At 34.9% G+C, this 18,883-nt stretch overlaps 1 protein-coding gene across 1 annotated transcript in view; it reads right to left on the bottom strand.

Annotated features, from left to right (window-relative positions):
• Positions 1-18,362, bottom strand: part of Tsp2A (Tetraspanin 2A) — a 370,949-nt gene extending 352,587 nt beyond the window's left edge. Inside the window, exon 1 of the mRNA XM_074169904.1 lies at positions 18,139-18,362. Coding sequence (XP_074026005.1) covers positions 18,139-18,243 — 105 coding nt within the window. The 5' untranslated portion in view covers positions 18,244-18,362. The remainder of the gene's footprint in view (positions 1-18,138) is intronic.
• Between the last annotated feature and the right edge of the window lie 521 nt (positions 18,363-18,883).

The following is an 18,883-nucleotide window of genomic DNA, read 5'->3' as shown; positions in this document are numbered from 1 at the left end:
AACCTGGTCTTCCATCCAACCAAGTTGGAAGAACTGATGTGCCGGGTTGAATAGTATATGGAGGGTTCAAATCTTATACCATCTTCAACCAATGAAACTAAGTCAGCGTTATACAATTACGTAACATGCATAGAAAGTTCTTCATTCTCAACATTGGTTATTAACAGTATAGCGATAGCAACAACAGAATAAAGAAAAGACCAGCTGCAACCTATTAGAATAAAATGACATTCAAATAACTATTTCACCCCAGCCAAAATCCTTTCCACAATTTTTGCTTGAATTACATTTTCTCTGATATCTTCATGAATCGCAAAACACAGGAGAAATTCCAAACAGTCAAGCCGGTCCTTCGAGAATTTTTGAAGTGAAATTTACATTCCACTTCCTTTATTTCTGACGTTATGCATTCATGGATTCTGAATCCAAAGAATATCAGGCAGAAACATTTAATAAATTCGCGTCTACCCTTTTCCCATAATAAACTCCTTTCCCCTCCCCCAAAGGACACTTTAACACAATCAAACAACCCGTCAAAAGTTGTTGCAGTCAGCAATGCCATCAGTACGGTGGCAATGCTTATCATGCTGGCACTCTGAGGACTCCGAAATGATATTCCAAGTAAGGGAAAGCAGACATGAACGTTAGCCGCAATTCCCAACAGTCGCAGGTCATCAAGTTGGAATATGGCGCACGATCTGAACCTCCGGGGTGAAATATGCGGATGATAAATCAAGTGTGCCTTTGGATGACGTACGACAACGACTTTCGCAATGCGTTTTTTGCCCACGGGACTGACGCCTGATGGAGATAGTTTGCTGATAGGAGATATGCAGAACGTGGCGGTTTATCGGAGGGTGGATGCAGAAGAAGTGTGTGGATGCGGAAGAAGTGGGTGGAAGGCGAGGAAATGGATACGAGGCGAGAAGATGTTGACTGTGTGTATTTGTAGGGAAGTAATATAATTGTAACAATCATAACACTATACGAACTTTATTCAAAACACGATGCGCTTCAATTTTGCTTATTCAGTTGAACTGGTACCTCAAATTATTTCACAATGCATTTTATATAACTTATAGAACTCAATTAGAATTTCTGATTGATTCTAAGTAAATAGAAAGATTTCAGGAATATGAATACAATATTTCTAGTTAAGATTATTGATTGATTGATAGCGATTATTTCTTGGAAATGTTTATGAAAAAAACTCTGAAAGAATGTGAGTGATTAACTTCTTATTGATCGATCAAGAAATTTGCTTGTTTTCGTGTGATTTCCAGGGACTTCAGCTGGTTTGATTTTTCTCCTTTACTTTGTGATGTGAATTTTACTTTTCCCAACACCAAACCTTTCATTTCAACACCTCGACACGTGATCATCTTCAAGAGGAAGATCAAACTAATCATACTTACAAAGCTATCCTTATTTATACCATAGATTCCTGTTCCAGGTACCTACATCTTGTCTCAAATTAATTTTATAATTTGCTTTACTTATTCCTACACTCTCATAGGTAACTAGATGCCTGTTTTTGTTAATAAACTGAAGTCTATGGCATGGTTTTGTTACACAATATGATGGGCGACTGTTCATTTTTCAGGTCTTTCATATTTCAAGTGTGCTAGTGTTCCTTATATCTTATTCCAAATAGATCTTTTTGTCTGTCTTCACATTAAATTTCGCAAATCACAGACTTTTCTAAATTCTCGACTTTGCGAGCTAAGGACTAACGGTGTCTTACCTTTTAACGTGTAATATATCAAATTTCATGTTCTCTATGGTGGTATTCATAGGTAAAATCAGTTTTTCTCCAGTTCAAAACTTTCGTGCTTTGAAATCATCTTCAGGTGATCATCCGAAGATGATTGTGGATACTAACAATCGAAACGTCATGAAGTAACTCGCGTTAAAATCTTTCAGTTTTCATTTTTTTTTGTATTGTTCAATTTTCAATTGTTGCTTATAATGGAAGTCCTAACTGATGAAATTCAGGTAATACATACTCTAGTCCAGTGAATAGAGTGTATTGACTTACGATATGCACAATTAGCCCGCTAGAAATAATATTACGTTGTTTCAGAATTTTTTTCAGTTTCAGTATTAATTGTATGTTTCTGTAGCTCCATATCCCATAAAATATTCATTTTATTACTATGTCGTGGTACATACCCATCAATAGAGAATTATGTACTGTCTACGTTGATGCTATTCATTTTTTTCCAAATTCAATGTTTTAGCCCCTTTTCAAATTATTAATGAATGTGTGATGTGGAAAAAATTAAAGAACAGAAATACAATATAAACGGGATCGCTCTGAAAATAATATGATGAACATTGAAAATCTGATCGAGAAAGAACAATGAATAGATATTCATTCTTCTTCCACAGTGGATGATGAATCCAGTTACTTTTTCAACCCTATCAAATTCTACCACGATATCCCATTTCCAATTATAAAAAGTGTAATGAAGAAACGTTGTATATCAAAGAACTGAAAGAACTTCATAATATGCCCTGTGATATGGTAAACATTATTAAAACCTCATCAAATACGATCATTATAAATGAATTTGATATATTGAAAAACTTCATGAAGAAAAACTAGAGCAAGAAAAGTATAATTACAATGAAGAAAAAATGGAAAGTTCTCCATACAGGACGAAAAACAGTTGAAAAATCATTAACGAATTCAAAAATCACAGGTAGAATCAGTCAGTGAAAAAGCCTGATTATGTAGTGGAATTGACCGCGGTGGTAGTGCGCCCGACTCACGATCGGAAGACCGTGGGTTCGATTCCTGCCTCGACCAGATATTTTTTTTGGGAGAATTTATCTGGTTGAAGCTGGTATGATTCTGCAACCGTGTTAGGAATCACACGTTGAGAGGTAAGACCTTGTTAGTCCTTAGCTAGCACAAGTTTCTCAACTTCTGAGAGTTGTAGTTCGTATGGAGGCGACAGCTGATTAACGGAAAAACAGATTTTAAACAGAACAGTAACAGAAAAGATAATGGTGAATATGTGACAGACTTGAGGAAAAATTGTAATATATTCAGTTATCACTTCAATGATCTACAATGTCTTCCATAATAATCAAATCAAACTGATCTCTCATTTCCACTATACAATCTTTCTCTTTCCTACTAATGCGTATGAAATTGAGAATTTTATGAAAACCACCAAGGAAACAGCAGGTATTGCAATTTCTGGTAGAAACAGCAGCATATCTTCCTATAAAAAAAGACAACACAAAAAACATGTTCACCATGACAGAAATAACAAAGGACATCCACATAAATTATGAAGAAAAATGTCAAAATTATTATAGTTCAACAATGCAGCCTAGTTCGAAGACATTAAATTGAAAATGTTCTCGACCTTGGACGAAACGTTCAATTCAATATCAATAACATGATGATAATGAAAATTGTATCAATCAATAACTCTTTCTTGAACTCAAAGATTATGAAATCGTCATACCCATTGAAAAATGACATTTATATGAAAATATGACATTTGTCAAACCCAAAATAATCTTGTACATGTTCAACCTTCTCCGTCAGTTCATATGTTCAATTTATTGTTTTTAACTCATATTCACTGTAAGTATGAATTGTAATGTTTTTTCGGTGGCAAAAAAATCAACAACTCAATAAATTATAGGCCCTGAAGAAGTTCTCCATTATATATATATATATATATATATATATATATATATATATATATATATATATATATATATATATATTCATGTATATAGTTACACAAGTACGATACGAGAAAATGTGATAACCTACATCAACCATACTCAAGATTAACTATTGGACAAAACTTGCACATATATAAAGGTATTTTTCATTATAATTGATTCATAGATTTGTTTAATAGCAAAATTAATCTTTCAGATCTGAAGATTTTCAAAAATTTCCTGTACAAATATTTAACCTTCCATTACTTCCGCCAAATTATTGTACTTAGTAACTCGCGCACGATCCAGCAGACCGGCTAGTAAATTATGATATTTCTGAGTGTAATTGATAAGTTGAGAAAAATTCAATAATTATTATATGATTTTGGGGCAGAATAAGAGATACTTCAAAGATTTTTTTACAAAAGGAATATATTAAGCACAAAAACAGAAGTGAAAAGTTTTACTGTACTTGAAAGAAAAAATCAACCTAAATTTTCATAACATACATTACACATTGGTCTAATATGTTCTAAACACAAATATTTTGAACAGTTATGACAGAGGTATTTGGTTTTTTGTTTTTCTTCCAATTACAGTCAGCACAGCGGCCCACGGTTCCCGGGGTTCTTACTTAAGCTTCGGCTGCAGCTGGTAAACCATACACTTCTCGTAATCTGCTTTTTATGGTCCTTGACGAATTGGCAGAAACTGCTCTTTTTTTCTGATAGTCGTAGAGGAGGGCCATGGAAAGATTTAGAAGAAATTCCTTTCTGAGTGTTTTTGAATCGGGATGGTTTCCATTATAAACAACGAACGCATTTATACCAGTTACATTTAGCATGCTGTAAAAGGGGACCTTTGGCCATCTTCTGGTGCCACGAGCACAATCGTATTGAGCACACAATTTATTCACCATATCTACCCATCCTTTGGTGCGATTATAAGTCATAATAATTTCTGGCTTATTCGTACGACAATCAATGTCATCTCCAAAATGCATTGTTCAAATGAGTAGCACATTTTTTCTTTTCTTTGGAACGAATGAAACCAGTGTTGTATTATGAGAGAAGCCAAACATTGATGAACCGCTAGGTCGGCCAGTATTTTGTACAAAATCCAACGGAATCTGCCTCTTGTTTTTTCGGATTGTCCCTACGAGGGTTAGTTTATTTGATTTCAGACCTTCTGCAAGTTCCATACTGGTGAACCAGTTATCTGTTGTAACGTTTCTGTTGGTACCAATGATATGTTGAGAAAGCCTTTCTACTATTGATTTAGCAGTGGTCTCTGTTCGAAGGGGGCCCTCTGCCTGCTAACCCACATAAACTTCCATATGGCTGGTATAGTACATAAAAGAATCAGAAAGGGCAAAAATTTGTATGCCATACTTATTTGGCTTGCTTGGTATATATTGTCTGAAGTTACATTTACCTCTAAACGCTTCAAGCTTTTCGTCTATGGTTACGTGCTCAGAATGTGAGTAACGCTTTTTTTGATTATCGTTGAATTTCTCGGATCGGAGCCAATTTATCAATTTGTACTCTCTCTTCTCTTGTATGTATATCATCGAAACGAATGCATCCCATCAGAAATTGGAATCGTATTCTGTTCATTCCAAGACGAAATGCTTCCACTTCACTATCATCCGTTCTCCAAAGATCGCCTAGGTTCATATGGTTAGCTTTTCTTACTCCTTTATTTCTATGAGCGCCTTTATTTCTATGAGATTAGTAGTTCTAACATCCCTTTCTATTTTTATTTTTATACTGGTGCAGTCCACAATGATATTCAGCATTTCTTCGTCAAACAAGCATAGCCATATATCGAGAGGAGACATTTTGGATTTTGCATATGGTTTTACTCCTGGCAATTGTAATACAATATTTGAACTACGAATTCTTACATTTTTTGGTGGGGTATACTTTTTCCACATTGTTGTCTTGTCTTTTTCTATGAATACTGGTTCTCTGGTAACAGCAACAGGTGTATAATCATCTCATCCATCCTCAAACTCTTGCTCCGTGTCACTACTTTCCAATCTTTGCTCCATATTATCTATTTCGCCTTGTTCATCGTCATCATCACCCCCATAATCTTCTTCACTTTCCACTTCCTCGAACAACCTCAAAAGTCTTTCCTGCTTCTTTTCGTAGTCCATATCTATAATTAAAAAAAATTTGATTATATAGTTTTATAACACATTTTAGGGCATGCGTCGATTTATGAAACGGGCGGCAGCGTAACGCGAGTTTTCTGAAGGAACTGGTATATTATACATTCTTTCTGTTTATTCCATCGGCAAGTTGGCAGCAAGAGACAAAAATATCAAAGAAGTTAATATAAATTTTTGAAAAAATGAAAATCTGCAAAACTTAATTTCTTATGCAAATCAACGTTTTTTCAAAGATATTTAAATTTTTTCTGAGCATACTTGATATCAATACTCAATTTCACTACAAAAATAGTGGTATTATAGTAGTTCTTGAGAAAAACAAAAGGAAACTTACCGATATCGATTTTTGAATATTTTCACAAATGATAAAAATAAGTCACTTGTTTACTCGCACCCGGTCTACTGCACCGTGTTGGGGTAGCACTTCTGATAAACACTTCATATCAACTGATAATTGATGACGATGTTAGCTGAAGAAGTACTGGAAAGGTACATGGAGGGGGGACGATGCCTCGTCGCGAATATCGAAATTACGCAGAAAAGAATTTTGGGCCGGTCCGATACACCGTGCGCGAGTAATGGAAGGTTAAAATCCAGGGCATTTTACTCGTTAGAGGAATTTCTAGAGAAATTGTCGCACTGATTTGTTATACTGATATATATGTAATACTTTTATACTTTTTTGGTACAGACTTTTTATATGCTCATATGAAGACCAAATACTAAATTTATATTACATTTTGTGATGAGTCCAACAAGTTATTCTTCAAATATTTCTTTAATAACTTCAGTGATGAATGAAGTTCAATTCTATTCTGTTCCAGATGTTGAAAATAATTTGAATTCTCTACGACGTTCAAGACAGTGTTTACACACCAATGAACAACTTCCCAAAGGCGAAAACTCATCAAAAAAGGACTATGGTTGCTGTATGGTGGTTAACAGCTGGTATGATTCACTATTACTTTCTGCAACTGGGCCAAACCATCACAGCAGAGTCCTCTTGTGAGAAAATCGACGAAATGTACCAAAAATTGTATCAGAAGCAGGCAGCACTGGTCAACAGAGAAGACCCAATCCACGACAACGTCTATCCGCACGTTTCACAAATCACTGTCCGAAAATTGAACAAATTGAGCGTCGAAGTTCTGCCTCGCCCACCATACTCCTCAGACCTTTCGTAAACCACCTACTATCTTTGCAAGCAGATTGATAACTTTCGCATTGGTGAAACCTTCTCCAATCAGGACCAGGCAGAAACGGGTCCTATCGACTTTATGAAATCCTGAACACGGTTGCTCAAGGAATGTATCGATTTTTGTTACGTTGGTAAAATGCACTGATTCAGAAGGCACTCATTTCGAATAAATTGAATGAGTTTTCACTAAGATACTTGCAACAGCAGGCGAATAGACTAGAGGAATGGGCCAACTTTTGGAAAATCAGTACAGATCTTGACAAGAGTCAGGCGATACTGTTCACCTGAAGGCTGATACATCTAGAAGAAAACGTCACCTTTTACGGACGAGAGATTCCGTGTACCAACAAAGCGAAATACCTGTGAGTCACCCTCGACAGAAGACTAACGTTCAGGACACACGTACGGCAGATAATAGGGCTGGCAAGAATCGCCGAACAAAACCTGTATCCAATTATAGGTCGCAAAAGCAACATAGGACTCCAAGTGAAGATACAGACGAAATATCCAGACGTTTATGAACGCGTATGTGCGAACCGTCATTAACGCTTCCAGATACATACCGAACAGATATATATTCCAAGACCTGGACCTGAACATACAATACGTAGACGCGTATATGCGAGAACACGCAGAGAACGTGTTTGACAGAATCAGATCGCACGCTAATCCAGCGTTACGCGATCTACACAAAGCATTCAATAGGGATGACCCCAGATTCCGAGAAATTCCGAGAAAGAGATGAACACAGAAAGCCAACCAAGCAGAATCAGGGACCACCCCCAAGAGTCGCTTTCAGGCGGTTCCGGTAAGTATAAAACCTTTTAACTATATTTCAAACTCACTTTTTTTGCAGATTCACTGAGAAACACTTGGTCGCGTCTCCGGTTAGGTTTTGGGGACCACATGCAATGATTACATTCAAATTGAGTCACGAATCAATAAAATATTAGATTAGGAAGTGAAAGCACCTAAGCCAGCCTTTCGACCGCAGTAGGTCAGATGTCAATCTTGCTGAAGTGCCCATCAGTAGCGCCGCTCCGGAGAAGCGGTAATGGATGGACAGTAACCGTGTGAGGAAGATTTCATATCAGGGCACTCAACCCGGAAAGGGGCATGGGTGTGAGATATCACAGTTTGCAGTAAACACGCATTTTTATGCGCACAAAACTTCCGAAATAAACCAATACATATAAATTCACATTAGGTGTCATTCAATTTCTATGTTAGGTCTGTGATATCATAAACGCACAAACATTTCACTTTGGCACTATTTGTTACATAACAATTCAAAAATACAATTCACAAAATTGTAAAACAACAACAAAAATTAATTGGCACTCCTGAGCGACTTTATTGATGGTACTTTCGTCAGAGATTGAGTCATGTTTGAAAAAAAAAGCTAAGAAAACGTGAGTTAATTGTATGCTTTTCTTGGGCATACCTCTACTGGAACTGAAATGAAATCATGACACTGCAAAGACAACTCAATATAAAGAAAAGCTGATGATATCGTGAATGAAAGAACGAATATGATAATTTTTCCAACTATAGATCTATTCCTGACTCTGGTGAATGTGAAAATCATCTTCACGCTTTTGCGAAAATTTTGTACCGAAACAACCAAACCAACCAAAACTTGAATCATTCTCAATACACTCGCGTTAAACCATAGGTTTGTTCAATGAAAAATTAACGATTTCCTCAACCATCAATTTTTTTTTTTATCAAAAACATAATTGAAATATATTATAGAACATACATACCAATTGACAGAATTTAAGAGATTTTGAACACTTCAAAAGTGCTGCTTCGTTCTCTCCTGTTCATAAAAGAGGACATAGGCCTCCATACTCACAAGCGAATTAGGTGAAATTGGGGACACAAGTGAATCTTTGTATTCATGTCATGTGCCACTATATGGGTGTCTGCAATAATATGTGTAATGCCCGTTGTAAGTAGTCCTACTGTGATTCGAAAGTGCATATAGATTATAACAACAAGGAGCCACGTTGTCTGCTGCATGATTGCTCATATCTAATCCTTCTGAAATTATTCGAAAACATCCTTAAAGAAAAATAATTTGAGAAAACTTGAAATGTGAAAGATCATCACTAATAATATCATTGTTTCCAAAAAAAAATATCCCTACCATCTTGACCTTTGAACCCGATAAATTTCATTAAAGCTTGGTGTCATCCTTTCCACACTTGCGTAAATTCTCCTTTTGAAATTACTAACAAGTTAAACAAGTGTAAGCGGAGATTGAAATTACATAGTATGAGAAAATGAACCATATTCTGACTGTTTCGATTTTGCTGATAGATTTAATAATATAACATCCGAGGTTTCTCAAAGAGATAGGGGCTTGCCGTATTTGCTTCTGAAACCTCTTGATAATTTAATTATACACAGAAAAGTGAATTGTTGCAGCTTTGAGTTCCTTTCTTAGAAAATTGTTAGCGATTTGGTACAGACAATGGGTTGAAATTGAATAATGCTGCTTTGGATGTACTCAGCTGTTTTTGAAAGCATTAGCTGGAAATTATGTTTTTAGTCTTCGCACAATGGGTTTTATGGATGTTGTATGTTTTGGGAATATTTATCCATTCTATGATGAAGGGTGACAATTTAGAATTTTCCCACATTTCCTTTCAGAAAATGAAAGCTATGAAATGAAATCATTTGAAGAAGGATGACTCTTTTATTTCTTGCGGTTCAAGTTTCTCTGAGAGCTTGATGATGTCATCAAAATCTGGAATAATGCGAGTGTATTCAGGTTGCACTTCATTGTGAAATTTTCATCACAACGAAATCACAACACGTGATTCGATATTAAATATCTTCCTCAGGTGTGATCAGGTATGTAATTAAATTCCTCACCGGAAAGTAGTTTTTTTGTGTTGATAATATCACTATTTTAAAATCAGATATATTAGATACACATTTAAAAAAAAATTAGAAACATTGCAAACAACCAAAATTATGGAGGTGTCTGTTTTTTAATCGATGATAGTAAGAAAAAGAATGAAGAAAGGGTAAATAGTTCCGGTATTTTACTTATCAAATTGAAATATACAGTATTGAAGCCATCGATATCTCTTCTAGTATTAACTCTATCGCATTTGAGGATATGTATCATTTCGCTAAAAAGTCTTTTGGATGAATATGGTTGAACATCTAGAATAGTTGGATGATAAAAATAAAAAATGTGTCCATATTCTTTTTCATGATCAAGAAGGGCATGTGTTTTGAAACTCGTGTTTTGAAATACCGTCCGGTTTGACCAACACATCATTCGTGACAGCTTCCACAGTTCAATTTGTATACAATATTGGATTGTATTTCTTATGGTGTGTCTGTTTTTCAACTGTATTTTCATATGAAAAGGCCAATTTAATTTTTTCGGTACTGAGTAGCATTCCAAGTTTATCAGAAAAATCTTCTACAAATGGAATTTTGTGATATTTGGATTACACCCCTGTATTTTGGGGGGTGAAACTTCTTTCTTTAACTATTTGTCTAATAAGGGCTATCTTTAAAATTCGGTTTGCATCTCCCGTCTATATGGTTCTCCCGTCTATAGGCTTTCGAAATGAATTAGTGAAATATTGACACACGGTTTAGAAAAAGATGAATTTTATGTGAAAGTTTCTTTTGAATTTTCTAATTTTATTATAAATAACGTGGTATCTCTTTTAACTAACATTGTTATAGATCTATTGATTAGTGTAATTTGAAGAAAATGAAAAATAATTTCAAACTTCACATTGTAACAAAAATAATTGGAATCTATACAGATTCCAATTATTTTTGTTACAATTGGAATCTATACAGATTCCAATTATTTTTGTTACAATGGATTTTTTACAAACAAATTTTTGGGTTGGGAATGAGTAATTGTATGTCACCCATTTGTGCAGACTTGGTCCTGGCAGAACAACAAAATATATGCATAAAAAAGTTGTCATTTTCATTGCCTTTTTTCAAAAGATATGTTGACGATATTGTTACTTTCATTCAAAAAAATGAAGAAACTGAAATATTAGACACTTTTCATACTTTTCATCCACAACAATTCGTTAGCATTTTTAGATACTGAAATAATCAAAGATGCAAAGCGAATTTTAAAGGTATTATAAACCAACTTTTTCTGAGAGATTTTCAAATTATTTGGCGAAACATAATTTTCAGAGTAAAATCAACATTATAAGGAATTTTAAAACAAGAGCAATTGTCATTTCCCATTCTGAATTCCATAACGAAATTTTCGAAATAATTGAGAAATACCTAGTAAAAATTAATGTTTCTAGTGCCCTTATTAGAAGAAAATAATTAAGAAAAGAGGTTTCTCCTCCCAAAATACAGGGGTGAAACTGAAATATCACAAATTTCCATTTTCAGAAGATTTATCTGATTAACTTGGAATGCTACTCAATACCGAACAAATTGAAGTAGCTTTATCAAATGAAAATACAGTTGGAAAGCATTTTTTCTCGAAACAAAAAACAAAAGCACCACAAGAAATACAATCCAATATAGTGTACAACTGAACTATCGAATCTTTCACAAATGCTATGTTGGTCAAATCGGACGATATCTTGAAACATGAGTTTCAGAACACGTGAGAGACTCTAGGAAACTGAATAAAAAAAACACCACAGCCCTCGTTGAACATGAAAAAAAATATGGACACATTTTTGATTTTGATCATCCAACTATTCTAGATGTTCAACCATATTTATCCAAAAGACTTTTTAGCGAAATGATACATATCCTCAAATGCGATAGTGAAGAGATGTCGATGACCTTAATACTACATAGTTCAATTTGATAAGTAAGATACCGAAATAATTTACCTTTTTTTCATTCTTCATCTTTCTGCCATTGATTAAAAAACAGACACCACCTTATCAGAATCACAGTCGAAGTCATTCGTTTGTTTCATGGCGTTTCGTTTTGGTGTTGTCTAGGAAATTTTGGTTGTTTGCAATGCTTTTAATTTTTTTTAAATATGTATCCAATATATCTGATTGTTTTCAAAATAGTTATATTATCAACACGAGAAAACTACTTTTTGGTGAGTAATTCAAATAGGAACTCAGTATTTCTTGTAATATTGAAACGATAAAAATCGTATATGTTTTGTGGAAGGTATGTTTAGGAAAATTCATTGTTACAGAGTCCTGAAGAAAAATTTAATTACATTCGGAATGTCGACAAGAAAACAATTGTTTTTTCAAGAATAAATTGATCCTTCTACCCAACCAACCTTTTTTCAGATGGATTATTTTCAATTAGTGCTTTATATAATATATCAATTTGAATCATATCAACTTCTATCCAATTAATAATTGATAGTTCTATCTAAGCTAAGATACGAACTGATTGAAAATTTATGCATTATAAAAGAAACTACCTACTTAATAACTAATTGTTTTGTTATTGTTATTGAACATTTTCAGTCAATATAGAAGGAATCTCACCAATTCACTGAATGGACATGTAATTAATTAATTAATAATCTCCACATCAAAAAAGAAGATTCGACAGAGGCGAAGAATTGAATTTCATTTGGTCATTCTGTAATATTTACGAATTCCCAATTCTATTGATTTCTGAGCATTTGAAAGATCGAATTTCAAATCTTTCTCTTCCAAATGTAATACATCAATATCGTGATTTAAATGAACCGAGCTGTCACTTACCATTCTGCCGATGATTCTAGGATAATGTCTCATTTTTGTAGCGCATTATTTTTGATGATATTAGGCAATCCTGGTAGCATAACTTGAAATTCTGGGATATTTTTTTGAATGATGCGATCATTTTGTATACTTTTTTGAAATTCGATCACCAATACGTACACTAGAGATTCAAGTAACCATAATGATTGTTCCGAATTTGAAACACAAATCTGATACTGTACTACTTTGTATACTGAGTTCAAAAAATTTTTGAGAGAGTATCGTTGGAGTTAGATTTTCCAGTTACTTCGATTGAATCTTGTTTATTTATACAGGAAATTTCCTAACTACGGTACGGACCTTCAGAGAGTGATTCGTTATGTTGTTTCAAGAGAAAAGTTCACTCATACATATGTCCGGAGTTGCTTCATTTCTGAGATACAGGGCGTTGATGGTTAGAAAAAAAAACAGTAATTATAACTGTAAATATACCTTTTTCGTCGCTTGCGTTTTCTACTCAGTTGTAGCTTCGTTTTCGATAAAAAAAAATTTAAGCCACTTTGCTTATCATGAGCACCTGCTTTGAAGACTACCTGACTGTGATAGTGTTTTCATATCAGTGGAAGTCTGAGCTGTCAATCAGCAGTGATTTCATCATGAATGATTTTACTAACACTGAAATGGCTGACATGCACTTCATTTCTGGCTTGGCAAATGAAAATGCGGAAGAAGTACGAATAAATTACTAGAACAGTTATCCTAACAGAGTAATTCCATATACTGAAACATTTGGAACGCAAAATGCAAGATAATGTTGAACTGGGAGAAAGTGGAACAAAGCCTGAACTAGAAGAAACTATATTTGATAAGATAGAAGAATATCCATCGAATAGTACCTGGAAAATTACACTGCAGCTGGAAGTCAGCCCAAAAACCGTATGGATAGTTCTAAACATATACCCATATCGCATACAGCGGGTCCAAGTTCTACTGCCTCGGAATTTTCAGACGAAATTGATGTTTTGTAGGTGGTCGATTCATACAATGGCACAGAATTATAAGTTTTCACCGAATATTGCTGAAAGTCATTTTCAGCAAAAATTTTCGCCGGACGTTAGTTCAGGAATGATTGGTGACTACCTAATTGGCCCATTTTGTGTACCAGCAAAATGAACAGGTAAATTCTACACGGACTTTCGCGAGATCATTTACCCACTTTGTTAGAAGAAGTACCGGTACTTGTAAGAGGCAACATATGGTTTATGTTCGCGCCGGGACTCCAGCTCATTTTTGTGTTGTTGCTCGTCAGCATCTATCCTAATCACTGGATTGGAGGTGGAGGACCTCAGAATTGGCCAGCTCGCAGTCCTGATATGTATTCTCTAGATTTCCATTCATGGTGTCACCTAAAGGCTCTTGTCTATGAGACTCCTGAACTGGATGTGAATGACTTGAGGAATCGAATAATTGACAATTGCAATTTCATAAGAAATACTTCAGATATATTTGAAATTGTCAGACAATCAATGAAAAATCGGTTGCAGCCGTGTATTTCTTAAGAAAATGGACACTTAGCTCGTTTACTATCGGTTGGAAATTGTTTGTTATTTACTTCTGGTTTTTATTTTATGTTGTCCATGGATAGTTTTTACAAGTGATTTTTTTTCTTGAAAACGAAGCTAGATAAAAAATATAAGCGACGAGAAAGTTGCATTTTCAGTTGCTCATTCCTAAAGAATTGTATACACTGGCGTTCATTTTTTCTCAATATTGTTCGCTGTGGTGCCCACTAAGACGCCCCTGAACTTGATAATTTCAATCTAGTTTCAGGTACTTCAAGTAACTGTAGCAAGTTCTTACCAAATCGATGTAAGGATATTTGTGATATTTTATCAATAACTTTTTTTTACTTCAACGCCCTGTACCTCAGAAAAGAAGCAACTCCGATATCTATGTTTATACGAACTTTTTTTTGAAACGACTTGAAAGCACATTCTGAAAATTCGTACCGTAATTAGGAAACGCCCTGTATTCGAATTGATTCTCTCATGTATACTTGTATGCCAGCTGGAGTTTTAAATCGGCAAAAACATAGTCAAACTGAATTTTTCATTCTCATGAATTATTCTCTACAAAAACTTTTCTCTTGTTATTTTCTCATACAATAAACTTCTTCAACAGCAACAGTAAAACTTCGACAACTACTAAATCAACCACATTATTGTTTCAATATTGTTTGCTATTTCCATTTCTCATTTAGTTCAGTCACTACTCTTCTTGGAATATTTGCTTGGAGATCATATTAGTTGATGTTTCAATTTCTTTTCGTGAAAGGGATATTTGTCATCATTTTAATAACCACTATGCATTCATGTGCACCAAAACATGTTTCGTTATTCAACAAAGAATAACTGAAAAAAAAATCGAAAACTTGAAAATTGTTTATCCCGCCTCCCTGTATTCACTATGCAAACATTCATTTCAACATGAGAATAAATGAGATCAGTCATGAACACTTTCGAAATATTGTTCGCTATGACTCACAGTATGATATACTCAAAAACTGATAACAAGTAATCTACTACAATAAATAAAGACGCATTCTTTCTTCACGAGTTTACCTTACATGTATGGCAAAAGAGAAATAATTTACAAAACCAAATTTGAAGGGCAACTGTTTCAGAAAGTCATTATCATTATTAATAATGACAATAATATTTATTTACGCACATTAATACAATATAATAAACGAAACGACAAAGTAAATGGACTATATACTCGATAAGTGACTACACACTTGTTTCGATAAAATAAGTATTAATGAAAATACTTATTTCGTTACATAAAATCATGCCCAGTCGAAGCTCTCTGGCTTACAGAGGCAGACTTGTCTGGCCACCAGTGGTGCCACCAGTACCACAACGTCAGCAGCCATGGAGACTCTTGTAGATCTACCTCCTCTTCACATTTTTCTGGAGAGAGAGGCTACATGGACTGCATATAGATTTTTGCATATTGCCAATTGCACAAATCAATTTGATGCAGAGTGCAACATACTGTTGGTTGACACTGGAAGTCAAAGCATTCTGGACTTTATGCCTCCATCTGTCAACTACGAACTGCCTTATAAAGTACTGTTCCCGAGTAGAGAGATTTGGATCAATCGAAAGAAGGAAATATTGAGAGCAGATGGTTTACAGATGGATCAAAAACACCTAACAGTTCTGGTGCAGGTGTTTTCAGTCGTAGACCTAGGATAGAGATAGCCTGCCTAAGAACCTATGCAACTGTATTTCAAACGGAAATTTACGCTACTGAATTATCGGCAGAGGGATTGGAACAATCCAACCTCATACACATGTCAATAAAAATAATCTCGAGCAGTCAAGCGCCGTTGGAAGCTCTTGGCTGCTACCGAACAACGTCTAAATTGGTAGTAAATTGCTTAAAACGACTCTCCTCGATAGGAAGACTCAACAGATTGCCTTTAGAGTCTGGATTCCTGGCCGTACTGGCCTGGAAGGCAATGAGGTTGATGACTCCCTTGCAAAGGAGGGTGCTGCCTGTCACTGGCATCGCTTTAGGCTTCAGGCAAACAGATATCGAACACCTGGATGGCAAGAAGATTTATGGTTTTCTGGCAGAGGTATCCAGGATTGACTCACTCTAAGGCATTTATTCACCCTTCGAAGCTTGATACCAAATAGTTGTTGGACTACAGTAGAGATGAACTACGATGTATAACAGGCCTTCTTACAGATCACTGTCATTTGAATCATCATATGCAGAGACTCGGACTGTCGGAAAACAGTGTGTGTCGCCTCTGCTTGGAAAATGATGGAACAGCAGAGCACATACTTCGTGCCTGCCCTTCTGGGGATCAAATCAGGTTTTTAGAGTTCGAAAGAGCCTTACTCTCACCATCTGACCTGAAAGAGCGCTCATCATACAAACTAATTGGCTGGGTTCATTTGGTCGAGTGTGAATAGGTGTTTGCCACAATAAATCCTTGCGGGAATAAACCCAGTGGAGGGTCGAATAGACCCACTCACTTTGGACATAACCTAACCTAACCTACATAAAGTCATATAGAAGATACTATTTTAGTGAAATTCATGTAAATAAAAAATTTCGGGAAAAAAATTCCGGGTTAGCAATCCGTGATTGAGAGGAACTTATAGATGCAAACGTTTCGTCTGCTACTGTGGCAGAAATTTTTAGTGGTATAAAGGTTGACTACGATGGTATTTCGAAATCTGAGTATCTAAAAATATACCTTCCATCTAGTCACAAGCATTGCCTACAGCTGTTCCGGTAGGACAAGAACTCGCATTATCTACCAGCAGAGTTAGGAAGCAACTCCATGACATAAGCTACGTATTGAAATAAAAAAGAATTATTTTGAAGAAGTATATATGAAACAACCAGGTTCTGGTAAAGTTTTTATAACACAGTCTATCGTTTCTACATCGCTGTTTCTGCATTTTATTCGTCAAATTTTGATATCATAAATTCATTACAAACAAGAGGCATAGTTTTACAAATGAAGTAATTTCACAACAGAACAAAAATCGGGAGAAGCGTTGTCATTTAATATTTTCAACAGATATTCAATAAATCTGACATGAATCCCAAATTCCATGACTCCCAAATTTCAATTTCGAAGTATTGTTTTTGAATTGAAGTATTTTTTTTTCTGGAAATAATCTAATCATTTTCAAGATTTCGCTTTTGATCAAACATTTTCGTGTATAATGAATGAAGACAAATCGCTCAGTTCAGTGAAAAAGATTTATGGCAAGGTATTCAATTCAAAGGCTTGATTTTCATTGAATTATTATATATCTGTAAGTGTACACTTTTGAACTCATTCAACTTGATGCATTCGAAATATATCCATTGAATACAAGATAAAGTTGGTATGATTCTGCAACCGTGTTAGGAATCACACGTTGAAAGGTAAGATCTCGTTAGTCCTTAGCTCGCACAAGTTTCTCAACTTCTGAGTTGTCGTTCGTATGGGGGTGACAGCTGATTAACGGAAAAAACAGATTTTTTTTCAAACACGAAAAATTGATCTCATTTAGGTGAACAATTGTATTACAAAACAATGACACGTCATTGTGAAAAAGTGACTCCATCATTCGTACTGGTAGAAATGTCCCAGTTCACATCTCATTGCAACATTATTTATTTTACTTCACTGATAGTGAGTTTCACGAAACGACTACAGGAGGTAACAGGAAATAACAATTCCAATTATTATTAAACCATTTATTCCTTTAACACGAACAGGAATATGAGTATTGACACCTTACTGATTCAAGAACTCAATGTATCCATCAGTAATTTTCAAGTTCAAAATCTAATGTATATTTGGTACTTACCCATGACAAGATATTTGTAAATATCAGCACATACTTGATGACGGCAATTTGATTCTCCAACTTGAGGATGTTTCCCTCGCCCTCTCCGTCTCCCTTTCCTGCCATCTTCCACAACAAAGCAAACAAGAATATCCTCAATCACTAAACCGTCTGAACGTGTTAAAGCCACCCGAAACCGCACTTTGTTGTAATATTGAGAACACTGAACGCCGTACGTATTATTTCGTATTAGTTCTGCCTCACCTATTTACAGCTGATAAGATAATTTATCAGTAATCAAACAAAGTTTCATCAGGTGATTCACATTCGGTGGTGTTACTGGAATTCGCTTACTGGAATAGTTTGTCTTGTAACAAGTGTAACGTTGTAAGAGAGCATGATTACTTTGTTTTAGAAACATTTCGAAAGTAACGATTTCTTTCCAAGTTCATGCATTAAAAAAATCATACTGCGTGAGGATTCGAAATGAAATGAACCTATGAAATGAACCGATGATAATCTAATTTGAGACAGTAATCAATCAATCACAAATATACTTTGTTGTCTGAAACTTATTGCAGCATATACTGAAAACATGATTATAAAATTCATTTCTTGAAAGAAATGTTCAACAAATTCCTAAGAGATTTTCGAATGATACAAATATACAGTGTTATCCCAAAGTATGCATCATATGGGAAACTTATTTATTAAGGGTTTTTCGACAGAAATTATTTCTGATGAAAGTTTGTGCATCCCCTAAAAC

The sequence above is a fragment of the Leptinotarsa decemlineata genome, unplaced genomic scaffold (genome assembly GCF_025532065.1).
Source record: "Leptinotarsa decemlineata unplaced genomic scaffold, Ldec_3_MD MMD2_P_RNA_scaffold_6, whole genome shotgun sequence".
Lineage (NCBI taxonomy): Eukaryota > Metazoa > Arthropoda > Insecta > Coleoptera > Chrysomelidae > Leptinotarsa > Leptinotarsa decemlineata.
Note: the sequence above shows the minus strand (reverse complement) of the source record. Positions and strands in the feature narration are given on the sequence as shown.